The 13,855-nt window shown below is 40.9% G+C and overlaps 1 protein-coding gene and 1 long non-coding RNA gene across 3 annotated transcripts in view; both read left to right on the forward strand.

The window, feature by feature from the left end:
- Nucleotides 1-285: 285 nt before the first annotated feature.
- On the forward strand, nt 286-3,809 carry LOC143161654 (uncharacterized). The gene is made up of 3 exons (XR_012995568.1): nt 286-338; nt 1,081-1,183; nt 3,692-3,809. It is a non-coding gene; the product is annotated as an uncharacterized LOC143161654 (long non-coding RNA).
- A 2,532-nt stretch (nt 3,810-6,341) lies between these two features.
- GPR155 (G protein-coupled receptor 155) overlaps nt 6,342-13,855 on the forward strand; it is a 31,009-nt gene continuing 23,495 nt past the window's right edge. For both annotated transcript variants that reach the window (XM_076342586.1, XM_076342587.1), the window contains exons 1-2: nt 6,342-6,499; nt 12,294-12,799. In XM_076342586.1, coding sequence (XP_076198701.1) covers nt 12,340-12,799 — 460 coding nt within the window. In that variant the 5' untranslated portion in view covers nt 6,342-6,499; nt 12,294-12,339. The remainder of the gene's footprint in view (nt 6,500-12,293; nt 12,800-13,855) is intronic.

The following is a 13,855-nucleotide window of genomic DNA, read 5'->3' on the forward strand; positions in this document are numbered from 1 at the left end:
AGAGATTTGGGTCATATTCTGAAAATATTTCCAAAGCTTTTAATTTGTGATGTCAAAATTGTTTTTGTGGTTTATTTGTTCGTTTGGAGGGGTTGTTTGTTTGTTTGTGTTTCTTTACTAATCAATTGCTTGCTGAATAAGCAACAGGTGCAGCAGATCACACGTCAGAAACAGCTTGTTTAATCAGTGCAGCTTGCTTTAACACAGTTTTCCTGAGCAAAGCAGCATTTACTGACTTGTGTGCAATACCGATAACTCTTCCATTTTTTTGTTTTGGAGGAATCAGGCTGAATTTGAGTAGTCTTACAGTGACTGAGCAGGAAGAGTACTGAGAACATGTAAGTAACAAGCTGCCTGTGTCAAAATGAATGAATGGGTTTTCTGAGGTCAAGAGCGAGCTTTAACTCTTATGTCCTGTTCTTAATAATTTCACTACATACTGTTAGTCATGTGGGTATGTGAAAATGTAAAAAAAACATTTTAAAAAAACATTTTAAGTGTCTACATGTAGTAGATACAGCTCTAACCATGATATGAGGCAAATGGACAAGATTTGATAATCACTTTCCAGATAAAGCATTCGAAACCGCTATGTTAAAATAGTGATTTCTTTGCGTGACTCTTGCATACTTCTTTCCCCCTCCCCCCCCCCGCCCCGAGTCAGAGTGATTAACGTGTTAACTCATCTTTGAGTACTTGTATTTGACTTCAGCAAACTCACCTTCTTGCTGAGCCAAGTAACAGGTTGATACCCTAGCACCAATGACGGAATTTATACATTTAGGAGGTCTCTGCAACATTGTTTTGTCTCCCCTGAAAGCAATTTCAGAAAAAAATCTCATAGTATTGAAATCATATGGGGCTATTCTGAACTTTACTGAATTCAGTGCAATCTAATTTGAACTTTTTTTCTTTACTTTTTGCTTTAGAGAGGTGAATTTCAACATGCATGGCGTTTACTGCTCTTGCTTACAAGAGCAGTCCATTTCAACAGACCTGAACATACGTAATTATTGCTGACGTTTTAGTTTGACTTTCTGCAAGCTGACTGTATTAGCTTCATGTATTTTCTTTTGGCAGATACAATATTTTGAAGACTATAATTGCACCTGCAGCTCTGTGACATACCAGTAACACATGCCCCTGCCTCAGCCACAGAACAACATGGAAGTGAATGAGTACGGTACAGTAAACATGAACTTTGCAAAACCAGCTTGAACGTACACATTGTCTTACAAAACATGCTATACCAAAAATACCAATTAAGTTCTCATAACCAACGTAGATAATGAGGGGTACTACTGTGAAATTGTAGATGAGCAGATAAATAGCTTTCTTGAGATGAAAGATGTTTTACAAAAGTGTTCCGAGGTAATCGAAGTGAATGTAAACATCCAGTGCATCCCTCATCATTTCTGTGTTAACAAGCTTCAGGTTTCCCTTGTTGCTTAACTGCCTCATCAAACATAGGTATATTGTAAGCTATAGCTTATTTTCCAGTAACCATGTGAGTCAGTGTAAGTGATCAGACACAGATAAGAACTTCATGTTCTTCCTGAACATCCTACACACAACTGCAAGAGAACAGACGTTAGAAAACAACAAACTTTCCAAATCCTGAACTACATTTTTAGATAACCAAAGTTCAGCTAAGAACATTTAACAGAGGTTGAACGCAGGTCCCTGCCTTGTGCATTGTATTGTCCATTTACCTGGTAAGCAATGAACAGTATGAGAACAGTACTTCTTCCAGTACTAGAGTTACAAGGCCATGTTGTCTGTAAGCATAATTCCAATTTTCATATAAAATTTGGCTCGTTGTCAATAATGAAGGAGCATTGAGTAAGTATTTTTCCTGTAACTGAATATAAGGAGGTTACCTAAGAAGTGCTAGTCTCTCCACCCATTGTTGTAATTATTGTGTTAGTAAGATATGTAGATTTTTCTACGCTGTTGAAAACTAGGTGCACAGCTGTGGGGAAACTGCACTGAGATTATACCTGTAGATTTGGGGACAGATTTCATCCTGATGCATTTGTCAACATTCTTGCTGTCTGCTCATCCTCTGTATTCTTATTTCTGTCTATTCTTGGAAAAGTCACTTTTTTGTAATATCCCACTGAAAGGTTATTTAGAGAGATGTTAGTGCTACATTTTCAATCCATAGTGCTGCTTTGAAGCTCACCTGACACTTCCTATTGTAAGGCAGTGTGGTCTTTCAGTTATCACCATACCCTAACAATTTGGCTACAACTTCCATGCTACCTCTCTGACTCTTTCTAGAAAAAACCACCGTTATTTTTAGTATTTTCAGAAACAAACTGGAGAAAGGTACTTGCTTACAGTAAATTCTTGAGAGCTTTTCTTCAGAATACTCCAGTGTTTCAGGCTTTACAACAAGCGCTTGCAGTTTACCAGTAAAGTAGCCTTCACATCAAGTACAACGATACATTTGTGATCCCCTGAAAATCTGTCCAAATTGGCTCAGTTGTATGCCTTTGAAAAATACGTTTGCATGTGGTCACTGCTAGATCTTAAAAGGTAAATTATCTGAAGCCTGTCCTCATTGAGAGGGTTAAGCCTCTTGCAGCTCCTGTGTGGGGCCAGCCTATATATGTGTAATTGTTGTAGGTAAATGAGTATGATAAAAGCCACAGGTCAGCAGGACGACTCATGTAATGGTTGCTCCAGCTGCTTTTCACTGGTTGAGTTGTTGCCCAGATCAAAAAGCAGGAACTGTCTCTCCCATACACTCGTTTGACTACTTTGGTGGCACGTAAATGGATGGAAACATTCGATTCCAGTGAAAATGGAACAAAAATCAAGGGGGAAAGCAGTTCATGATTATGTAATGGGTGGCATGGGAATGCTCAAGAGGATCAAATTAAGATTTTGGGGACAACTTTCAGTTTTATGTTTATTTAGTAGCTATTGGAAAGCTTGGCTTTGCAACGCCAGTAATGGTGTTTTCTGTGATCTACAGTTGAACTGCTGAAGTTGAGTTGCCAGTGGTGGAGTATAGCTGTGATCAAGAGCTGATGGACTGTATAAATCTGTCCTCTCAGTAGTTTGTACACAAAAATCTTGTCTCTCCCATACATTAGTCACACTATTATAGCTATGGTCATCGCTAGTCCAAATGTTGGGGTTTTTTATTAATGCAGGGGGGCTTTTTGGTATTTCTATGGCTTGGGTTAAACTCCATGAGAACTGATGTCCATGACTGTCACCCTTAGTTTACAAACATCTTAAAAGAAAACTCTACTATAAACCCAGAGTGCTGGAACACAAAGAAGCTCCACCCAAAACAAAGGTACATTCAAGGCCAGAGAAGAACATGTGGCTCAAAGAAAAAGTCTACAGAGCTTTGATTAAGTATTTGGTGAGTGGGGAGGAGGTGTTGAACAGTGAGAACATACTGTCCCTTTGGTCTTCTGGGAAGCAGGACTTTGTACAGTCTTTGGGAATATGCAGGAGTATCCTGTGTATTCAGTACTGCATTAGAAAGAATTCTTGGCTCCAACATCAAGTTATCATTGCTAATTATCCAGGTCAAAACATGCTAACAAACTGTGCTCCTAACAGTTCCCAACCAAGTGGAGAACTGGTCCTGTAATCCAGCGTTTTAGTTACTCATGGTGCTGTTCTGGTGGTACAGTCTGGTTAATAAAGATTTCATGTTTCTTAACAGGGTATGGGGTCAAACCCTGGTGCTCTTCTCTGTTCACCTCAGAAATGGCTGCATGTCAACGACAGAGAGTTGTTAGGCTGCTTATAATGTGTTTAAAAAAATTAAAATCTTCAACAGGAAATATACTATATTAAGTCCTAATTATTTATTTCCTTGCATATCATTTTCTCTTATTTTTACTTAGCAGCTATAATTCACACAAGTTTCTTTAATCTAAATTCTAAATAGAATTTTATTGTATTTTTTCTTTTTTTTTAATCTCATCATGTGCCTTTGGTACTACAACTTCATACTTTTGAGTATTTCCATTCCTCGGTGTTCCCCGAAAGAAAACACAAGACCCAGGTCAAGTGCACTTTCCTGATCTAGGAGTGTGTACGTGCTAGAGCTGAGATGGAAATACAGCCCTCTCTCCGGTAACTGCTCATCCCCTGGAAAATCATGCCATTTGTTGGTGGATATCAATAGCAATCAATGAGCAGCCTATCCTGCCAAATGTATGCTCTTGTAAAATAATGCACTGAAGGATGATCATATTTTAAAACACTTTATTAAATGCTGAATCACTAGTGATCTTTTTAAGAGGAAGAAATTAGTTCAGTAAATTCTTACCAAGATTGCTTAGTACAGTCTGGTATGCCTCCCTTGCTACTCCTCAGAGCGTGTCCCTCTAAGGCATGTCATTTCTATAGGGAAGAGTGCAAGGCAGAAAGCCAAAAAATCTGAAAGATCCCATTATACTGTACTTCCAAAAACTAATCCAAATTAGTTTCAAAGTGGCCTTTGTCAGGTGCCAAACAGAGAAACTTTGTCATTGAATAAATTAACAGAAGAGTCTTCTTTATTAGTGTTTGCACGAAAAAAAGTCTCACCAACATTTGTTGGCACGTATTTGGTACAAGCCCTCACTGATCTTTCGGTTGGGCTGTGTTGGCCCAATGTAGAGACAGGATGGGGACAGGAATGAGAGGCTGAGAGGAGGCAGGCACTGACTTCTGCATCATTGCTGCTAAATGTCAGTTGGGGTCTGTATTAAGCATAAACATTTTTAATGCAGCAACACAAAGCTCATTAAGCATCAGTACCTTAAAATTAAAATGAAAGCAGACATACAATGTCAACAATATAGTACCTTCTAAAAGTTTCCAACAGTCATTTTTATCCCCACAAGTTTCTATCCCTGTCTGCATTCTTTATGGGATTTTCTTAACCCTTTCCTGGCCTCTCATTTAATTCCCTTAAGTGTTATTTTTGTTGTTACTACTGATGTTGCTGCTCTTAATATATAGTATCTGATTTGTTTCTGGTAAGGTTCTTGTAAGTATTTTGGCAGTAGACCTTGTAAACTGAACCAGCTATGGGCGAATTTATTAGATCATCTCTGAGAGAGCGCTTCATAAATTGTCAATCACATCTTTTTTTGGTTGAGATAGTTCTCCCTTCCCTGCTGTTTTGGCCTCTTCTGGATGTTACCTGAAAGGGGAAGAGGAACGGTTCTTCTTTTGCTTGAAGCTTCCAATTTGGAGGGGGAAACTACTGAGCATGCAGACTCTGGATGGCATTACATCTACCAGGAAAGCTCACTTACTCCAGTTAGGACTCCTATTGCCATGTATCTGCCACCCTTAACAAGTAAGACAAGCTGGTTTGGGTCAAATAAACTATGGAAGAAAGTACATAATAGAATTTCACACTTGCTCTCTTTGTGGCAGTGATATCTGGTTTAGTTCCTAGAAAATGGGCAGCTTGAATCGCTGTCTCCTCAACTGCATTAAAAACCAGAAGCCATGAGAAAGCTGGATCCTCTTTTCCAGCAAGAAAATCTTTGGCAATTACCAGCTTTTAGTTTTTACTGGGGAAATTATTCACTGCCTGACCAGCCTTGAGGAGCTGATGCCATGGGGAAAACATGGCATTTTATTTCTGTTTTTGTTTCTAAGCACTCTAACTGCTAAAAAAGCTGAAATTACTGTAGACGTTTCAGGGATTGGGGCTGTCCTCACACCAGGCAGGAAGGCGGGGAGCCAGCCCTGCTATCGGCCCATGCCGAGCTGAAGGCGGCAGCCCTGGCTCGGGCAGATAAATGTCAGTGAGCCCCGCACTGGCCTCTGCTGAAGTCGGGAGCTGTGTTTTGCCTCGCATCTGTGAGCGGAGGCTCTGCCCCGAGCCTCCATACCCCCGCGGGGAGGCAGCGCCTCGCCGCCGTGCCTGGGCCCGGCTGAGGGCAGGTGGCAGCGGGCAGCTCGGTCTGTCCCGGGTAGAAGCCGGAGGCGGCAGGGGCTTGTTCCGCTCCCGCCAGGGAAGGTGGCCCCCGACAGTGGGAGAAGCCCTCGGGGTAAAGGACGCGGCGGGTGCAGAGCGCACCCGGGCCGCACTCCCGCCCGTCGCCGCCGCGCAGAGGTTCAGCCGGCGGCTGAGGGGACCCGCCGAGCGCCGCCGCCATCTTGCGGCTGATCCCTCCCACCCGCCAGCGTTCGCCGCGCAGCCCTGCGCCCCTTCCCGCCTGCGGACCCTGCACGGCGGGGCTGGGCGCCGGCCCGGGTCTGGCCTCTGGCGCACGGGGCGAGCGGCGGCGGGGGGCGGTGCGCGGCAGTGGCGCTCCCCCCGGGGCGGAGGCCCCGGGGCCGGCCCCGCCGGGTGCTGAGCCGGCGGCGAGTGCCGGGCTGGCGGGGCGGGCCAGGCCGGGCCAGCCCTCTGCTCCTGGGCCTCGGTACTGGCAGCCTCGGCCTTAGAGAGGTTCTCACCTTGGCAGAGTACAAATCCTCTATACATACCCTTGTGCGGAGGCGCCTACCAAAAGCTGAGTAGGTAAGCTGTCCACTCCTTCCCCCGACTTCTAGCTTTATTTTCTAATGAGGCAGCTGTCACACAGGATGGTGCTGTTATTTTTTTATCTCTTGGGTGTTTCTGAATGAAAATGCTATGTGCTCGTAGCTGGGGTGACCATGGAAAGGAGAGCAGTGATGGGCAAGGAAGGGGCAGGAGAGAGGCATTTGTTTTGTCGTGGCTTTCTCACTGTAAGTCAAAGGATGTTTCATCCCTATTTGGCAAGTGGGGTAAGTGAGGCGCTTCTTAAGGGGTGCTGACAATAAAATATAATCTGTATTTTGAAAAATGTTTTGCCATTTGCTTCAAAAGTATGTATCTATCTGTTGACAAGCCCTAAGATGAGCCTAATTGAGAATTAAGGGAAGGTATGTTTTCCATTCATTTTTCTGGCTTGGTGTTTTGTGCTGTTGGCAACTGTTGCTTCATTTGGTCTTGGCTGAACACCCACACTGACAAATTTTGATGTAGCTTTAAGTGTTGCTGTTGCGAGCTCTGCCAGTCCTGTGCTCAGGGCAGGCCTCGGTTTCTCTGGGCTTCCTGTGCATGCAGCTTCTTCACTGCCCAGGTGCTTTCTTGGAATGACAGCATAGGAAAAAAAATGAAAAAGGAAATGTGATCTTGAAGAACAACTGCTCAGAGACATTTAAGGTCTAGTATTTCTTGTCGTGTTGTCTGGATTTCAAGCTAGTGGTGGCCCACTTCTGGGATTAATTGCCGTTACGATATTATCCTGTATCTGCTTTCTTAGCCCAGTAGAGAGAAAAGTAAAAATTGCGGTTAACTTGCAGGAATAGGAACTGCAGTAAACACTTCTTCCCACTTTTATCATTGTAACTCTCTAAAGTTGCTTCCTCTTTGACTTACTGTACAAACTTTTACGCGAACGTGCATATGGTATGTTCTTATCTGAGCTGAGGATGAGGTGCTAGAGCTGCCATAAATGGTAACTCTTCCTGCCCCGATTCCACTTTCAGCCTCCTGAATAAAATAATATGTCATCCTTGGGATGTTTCTACATTGCATTAAGGTAGGAAATGAGGTCATGTTGTGGGATATAATTTATGAACAATGTGCACAGCCTTGCCAGTGTCACCAGAATTATTCTGAGAGTGATTATCAGCTGAAAGCTTGAGAGTGAGAGACCAGAGAGATGTATGTTGAGGTATCTCTTGTGTTCTCTCATACCGTCTTGGACTTTCATTAAAAAAGAAGATGAAAGGGATTTTCCTGCTGGAAAAGGAGACAACTTCTCTATTTTGGTACTCAGAGAGGAACCAGATGTTGCTTAACTCACAGCTGCTGGAGAATTGACTTTCTGGTCTGGTGAATTTTAACACTTTACAAATATTGACAACCTTCGAGAGAAGTGGGCAAATATCAGTGCTCCAGTTTGTTTCAAAGGAATTGTAAACTGCACTTGTTCCTTGCTCTCTGTCTATTGTTGGTCTTCATACCAGGCTTCCCCTCGTGCTGGCTGCACTGTCCTGCCTTACGAATGCAAGCTGACAATCTGGCTGCAAGCAGCTATGCTTGACACAGTCTACAGTAGATGAGGCAGCGTTATTCCTAAAAGCTTTGTCTTCATGGGCCTGCAGTTCCCAACAACGCAGCTGCGTCTGAGTTTTTGAGGATTCAAATCTCAATCCTCAATCCCTGAAGGGATAACCACAAATCATATGTCCTATGGAGTCAAAGCTAAGTGCTTTTCTTTGGAACTGTGTTATATTTCCTTATTTTAGTGTCATTTGACTAGTTACATCTACTGTAAGAACAGATGAGTTTCTGTGTAGAATATATAAGGTTTTGGTTTTACATCAGATCAATATCTTTGATTTCATTAAGAACTGTGAATTGAAGACATTTTCGCTCATGTGAGATGCTAGTTTGAGTTAAGCCCCAGGTGTGATAAGGCTGTGTGTTAAATCTGCGATTAGTCATTACATAATCTCACAACAGTTATGTAAATGCATGTATCCTATAGAGCAAAAGGGGCTGAGAGGTGTATTCACTGTGCTAAGCAGCACACTGTGCAAGAGCTTGCATTTCTGGAAAATACCTACAAGCTCTTTGATCTTGTGAGGAAGATACGGGATTTAGCACGTGCTACTGACTGGTACAACTAAAGAGTCAGTTTTCTGCATATTTATTTAAGTCCTGAGTTATAAAATGGGGACAAGGATACTTGTATATTTTGTAGCGATTTTATGAGGAGAAGTAATAATTTTAATACAGAGGGAAGAGGTGTGTTTAATTTAGGCACAATTTTGGTTTAAAAGTATGGGCTTGTGTAGCTATATTGATAGACTCACCTGTGAAGGCTTAGTTTGTGCAAGCAAAAAGCCTGGATAGCTCAAACAACTTTTCAGGAGAGAAAGAGAGGAAGGAGATGTTATAGTGGTAAAAGTCTAGATAACTGTATGTAGACTGTGGCTTTTGTGAGTAAGAATATCAGAAAATAAATTTTGTCCTTAGTGTTGGCACGATGGTAAAAGATACAGCCTTGGATAGGAAGGCATGGGGGATGAGAAGGAATGGCAGAACTTAAGAATGGATACAGCCAAAGTACTCTTCCACTACAGATCAAATGTTGCATTTGGTTAAAAAAGCTTCACATTTATCTTATTGCTGAAAAAGTACCTCAACAGAGCAGGGCATAGGTTGAACATTCTGCATTGCCAGGAGCCTTACCTCTATGCATTGCTGCAACATTGAAGAATTCAAGGTGGGGCTGCACCAAAAACCTGCTTTTCACCTTGCAGCTAGTGTAGAATGTGGCTGGCTTCTTTGAAGAATGCAATGTTGGAAATCTGTCTCTGATCCTCTTTTGGACATTTTGCAAATCCCGACAACTTCCTTAAGTTTTGCCAGTAGAAGAAATGGTTTGTTGTCTGCTTTATTTACTGCAAGTTTTTCCATCATTGTATGATAGATAATGCTTTGGGCTCCCAGTCCAAATACATCTGGGCGAATGTATCATCTATAACATAAGAAAAATACCACCTTTAAAATAAACCCTTCTTGGAGTGAGACTCATTTGCCTTGGGAGAAGAGGTAGGCGAGGCCACTGGACAGATTTGGATGATGCAGCTGCTCGGTCCAGATAAATTACAACAGCATTGTAGGATTGCTTACTAGAAGCTTCAGGCATAAATAAAAGTAATGAGTCAAAGAGTTTATGCTACATGTGAATATGTGTATGCTGGATGCCAGGGTATGAAATACAGCATACAAGATCTCACCTTTGCTCTGACTTGATTTACTTGCTTATTTACCTGGCTGTTATGAGCTCTCTATTCCCTGAGGATAGGATACAAAGAGGCTGGGAAGACTCTTTAGCCAGGCGTTAATTTGCACAGATCTAGCCATTGTGCTGTACAAAGCACTGGTTTGGGAATTGGGAATCTCAGCTTTGCCACTGGTATGTTAAACGGCTTACAGCAAATCTGTCTGCCTTTGCCTTAGTTTCTATCTCTACAAAATGGGGTAAATTATCTTGACTTCCTTTCCAGAGTACTTTAGGACTTAGTCGTGTCAAAATTTTATATGTAGAGTTAGCTGATGGACTGCACATTTCAGAGCTGTATCACTAAAGCCATATCTGTTTCTGGCAAGACCTTGCTGTTGAGCACTGAATATTGGTGTTTGATGTCGTCTCCCTTCATCTAATTTGCAGACTTTATATGTCTACTTGCATATAGAACCTGCTGTGTTATAGTCAGCCCTTTCAAAGGGGATTACTGGTAACAAGTGAAGATCAGGAGTCACGAGACATATCTGTTGTACATAAATACTTAATTTAATGCATACTTAAATGTCACTGTTAGGGGCTTAAAGAACTGTATGTAGGAATACAGGTAAGCAACAGCGTGATGAATTAGATCATCAGCCACTGTGTCATATGTGGATCTCTTGCTAACTGAAAAGTGTATCATTAGCACATGATACTGAAATGCTGGGAGAGGTCAAAGTTGCACAAAGCAAGTTACAAGCTTGAAGGGTGATATGATGACTTGATCTCTCAATATTTCTTGAAGGTAGAGAGAGTCTTGCCAAATGTTTTTGTGCCATGGTAGAGAAGCTACAATTCTTGGCCAAATTTATCTTCCTTGCCTGGTGCTCATGTTCTTGTAAGAGCTATTCCTCTTGTTTTTCCATGATAGATTAAGGGGGCATAAGCTTAGACTGTAAAAGAATATGAAAGCAAGGGGTTTTTGATGTGTGGAGAATGAGTCCGTAGAAGGATGTACAAAAAAAGAACTGATACTGATAGACTGTGAAGATTTTTCCTTGCAACAGAGTTACAGATGAATATGAGCTCAGTAAGTTTGCATTTCCCTCCAATCAGAGGATTTTGTAACCTTTATCACTCGCCTCTAGGAAAACAGATACACGGCACAGAGTAACTGAGGGAGCATCTTTTTGGGAGAATAGGAGAACAGTTTCAGGCTCATTGGACTTGAATTGACAGCAGAATATTCACAAAAGAGATCTTGGAGACAGGCTGAAATGATAGTTTTAACAGAAGAAGATAGGTCTGGATTAGAGAGATCTATGACTCATCTATTTATAATGGTATAAGTGCTTATGAAAGTACACAGGCAGAGGATGTAGGAAGACAAAAGATGGACAAGGAAGGAGTCCTATAAGCACCCACAGAAATTTAGAGGGATCCTCCCATGTGAATGTTACAGGAACAAGTAGAGATGGGAGGAGAGTTAGGAGGAGCTATAATTACAAAAGATATGGGAAGGGCAAAATTTCAAGATGATGATGATTATGATAAAGGTGTATGATGGTCACAAAGGATGAAAATGGAACACCAGTTCTGAGAGCTTAAGAAGATTTTGGCCTCTCAGGATTTTGGTAAGAGCTGTTTCAGGGGCAGAACGTGGATTAAATAGGATCTAAAGATGGAGGTGAAGGAGGACTCCTGACCATGCGTAAAACTGAGCGTGTGGAAGCAGAGGTGAACAGCAGTAGTTAAAGGGAGGTCAAGGATGGAATTTTAATGTTGGGAGTTTAAAGTGTATTTTTATTGTGAAGGAAAAAGAACCAAGTAGGACATGGTTTAGGGAGAACATGAGATAAGATGTCTTGAGGCAAACAAAAGGAGTCAGAAAAGAAAACTAACAATCTGATAGTTGAAAGCAAAGAGTGTGTGAGAATTGGAGTTGGGAATTGACAGTGAGCTGAGGAGGTAAGAAAGGTTACAAGCTGCTAACAAATATGTAAAGAGTCTTATGCGTTCCTGTTAGAGAGTTAGCTAGGCTTGTAATGGTAGTCCAGGAAAGCAAGGAATGTACACCGAGAATTTAGCAATTACTGTTTTCTGAAATGACTGGAAAGTGCTGAAGGGCTGTAATTTATTCTAAATGATGTTTAGATCCTAGAATAATAACAACAAAAAAAATCCTTGTTATATCTCCTTTCCTTCCAATGGATTTTTTGCCTTTTGAATGCCCAATCTACATTTAGTTTTAATATTTCAGTGTTACCCTCAAATTTCTTTGGGAATTTTTAGCCTCTATCAATTGTCTTGTTGAATTGTGTGGACTTGTGAGACAAAGAAGTGTGAAGATGGTGCGTGTATGGAATGATTTTTCAGCATTCTTCTTTCTCAGGGTTGTTTCTCTGTAGCTACTTATTATTTGTCTCATTATTTACTTGTAATGCACTTGTAAGTGTAAACTCTTCTGTCAGCAAGCCTGATACCATAAATATTCACAAACACAGTTTTGGAAGTTAATAAATAAATACTTTTTTTCTTTTACAGATGAGATCATTTCAAACTCTTTTTTTGGAAGAGGTGGTCAAAGGAAATGGATAACTATTCAGACTTCAATACAAAGAACCTCTCATCTTCAGCTAATATGTCTATTTCTTTGCCTGGACAAGTTGGACTCAACACCACTGGCGGTACTCCTTCTATGTCAATAAGCAGGCTTTTCCCAGCCCTGTTAGAATGCTTTGGAATAATTCTTTGTGGCTACATAGCTGGAAGAGCCAACATTATCACAACAACTCAGGCCAAAGGACTGGGAAATTTTGTGTCCCGTTTTGCACTCCCAGCTCTGCTGTTCAAAAACATGGTGGTACTTAACTTTTCTAATGTGAATTGGTCCTTCCTGTACAGTATTTTAGTTGCCAAAGCTGCTGTGTTTTTCTTAGTCTGTGTTTTAACATTGCTGGTAGCCAGTCCTGAGAATAGATTTAGCAAAGCAGGTTTGTTCCCTATTTTTGCTACACAAAGCAATGACTTTGCACTGGGATATCCGATAGGTAAGTAGTTCCTTATGCTTTCTTCTTTAAAACTATTTTTCAATGTTCTAGACGTGTTTGCTTTTATTTTTCCGTAATTTGAAATTGACTTCTGAAGTTATGAGTTATCTAAGCAATTTCTCAATTCATATTTCTTGACCTCAGACCACGTAAGGGAAGAAAACTGTCAGCTGATATGAATGAGACAGAATTGAAAACAATCCAACTACTGTTGTCTGTGATCTTGTCATGTTAAAGTAAATCAGATGCGGGGGGGGGAAGATTTAAAATACAATTTCAAAATTGGTATAAACTACCTTCCACTTACTGCAGGTTAAGAATGCCCTTATGGGAAATTGCCAGAGTTTCCCTCAAGACCAAAATTTCTTGCTTTGCAAAGTATAAGCCTGTACTTGTGGTCTCTGAAATAGCTGTAGTGGGTTTTTTACTAATTTGGCATTACCTCTTAGTGTAGCTCAAAGAAAACTTCTATCCATAATGTTGGTGCCTACTGGTTGTGGAATGTGTGTGACAAACTTCAAATCTGTTCAGAAGAAACTTCTAATTTTTGTGCTACTTAACATAATTTATGTAGCCAATCATGTTTTATCCCTTAATCTTTATTCTATTGTGGCCAGTAGACATGCTTTAGGATATAGTCTTGGAAGAAGTCTGTCTTTTAAAAGCAAGATTGCTGTGTGATTTGTGGTAACTTGCATTTGTGTATCTCAAATCAGAATTTTATGCGGCTGTGGTGCCATTCTTGGGATGTCTAACTAACCACTAGTTCAGTGGAGCTAAGAAACAAACAAACAAAAAACAAAGAGGCATTCAGAGTATAACTTGTGTGGCTGTGTACTCTTGTTCTTATAAGCCTATATTCTGAATTCCAAGCAATATCAGTTATTAAACTTAATTTTATCCCAATCTATTGGGATAAATTGGATATTTTCTTTCTTTTGTTAAGGAAGATTGTTTTTTTCTTTTTAATATTTATAGGTTTTCTTAATGGTATGTTAATATGCTTTTAGCCATACATATTGTGATACTTAGGAAGTGATCTGGAGTTGTAGCAGG

This window comes from Aptenodytes patagonicus, chromosome 6 (genome assembly GCF_965638725.1).
Source record: "Aptenodytes patagonicus chromosome 6, bAptPat1.pri.cur, whole genome shotgun sequence".
NCBI classification, from domain to species: Eukaryota; Metazoa; Chordata; class Aves; order Sphenisciformes; family Spheniscidae; genus Aptenodytes; species Aptenodytes patagonicus.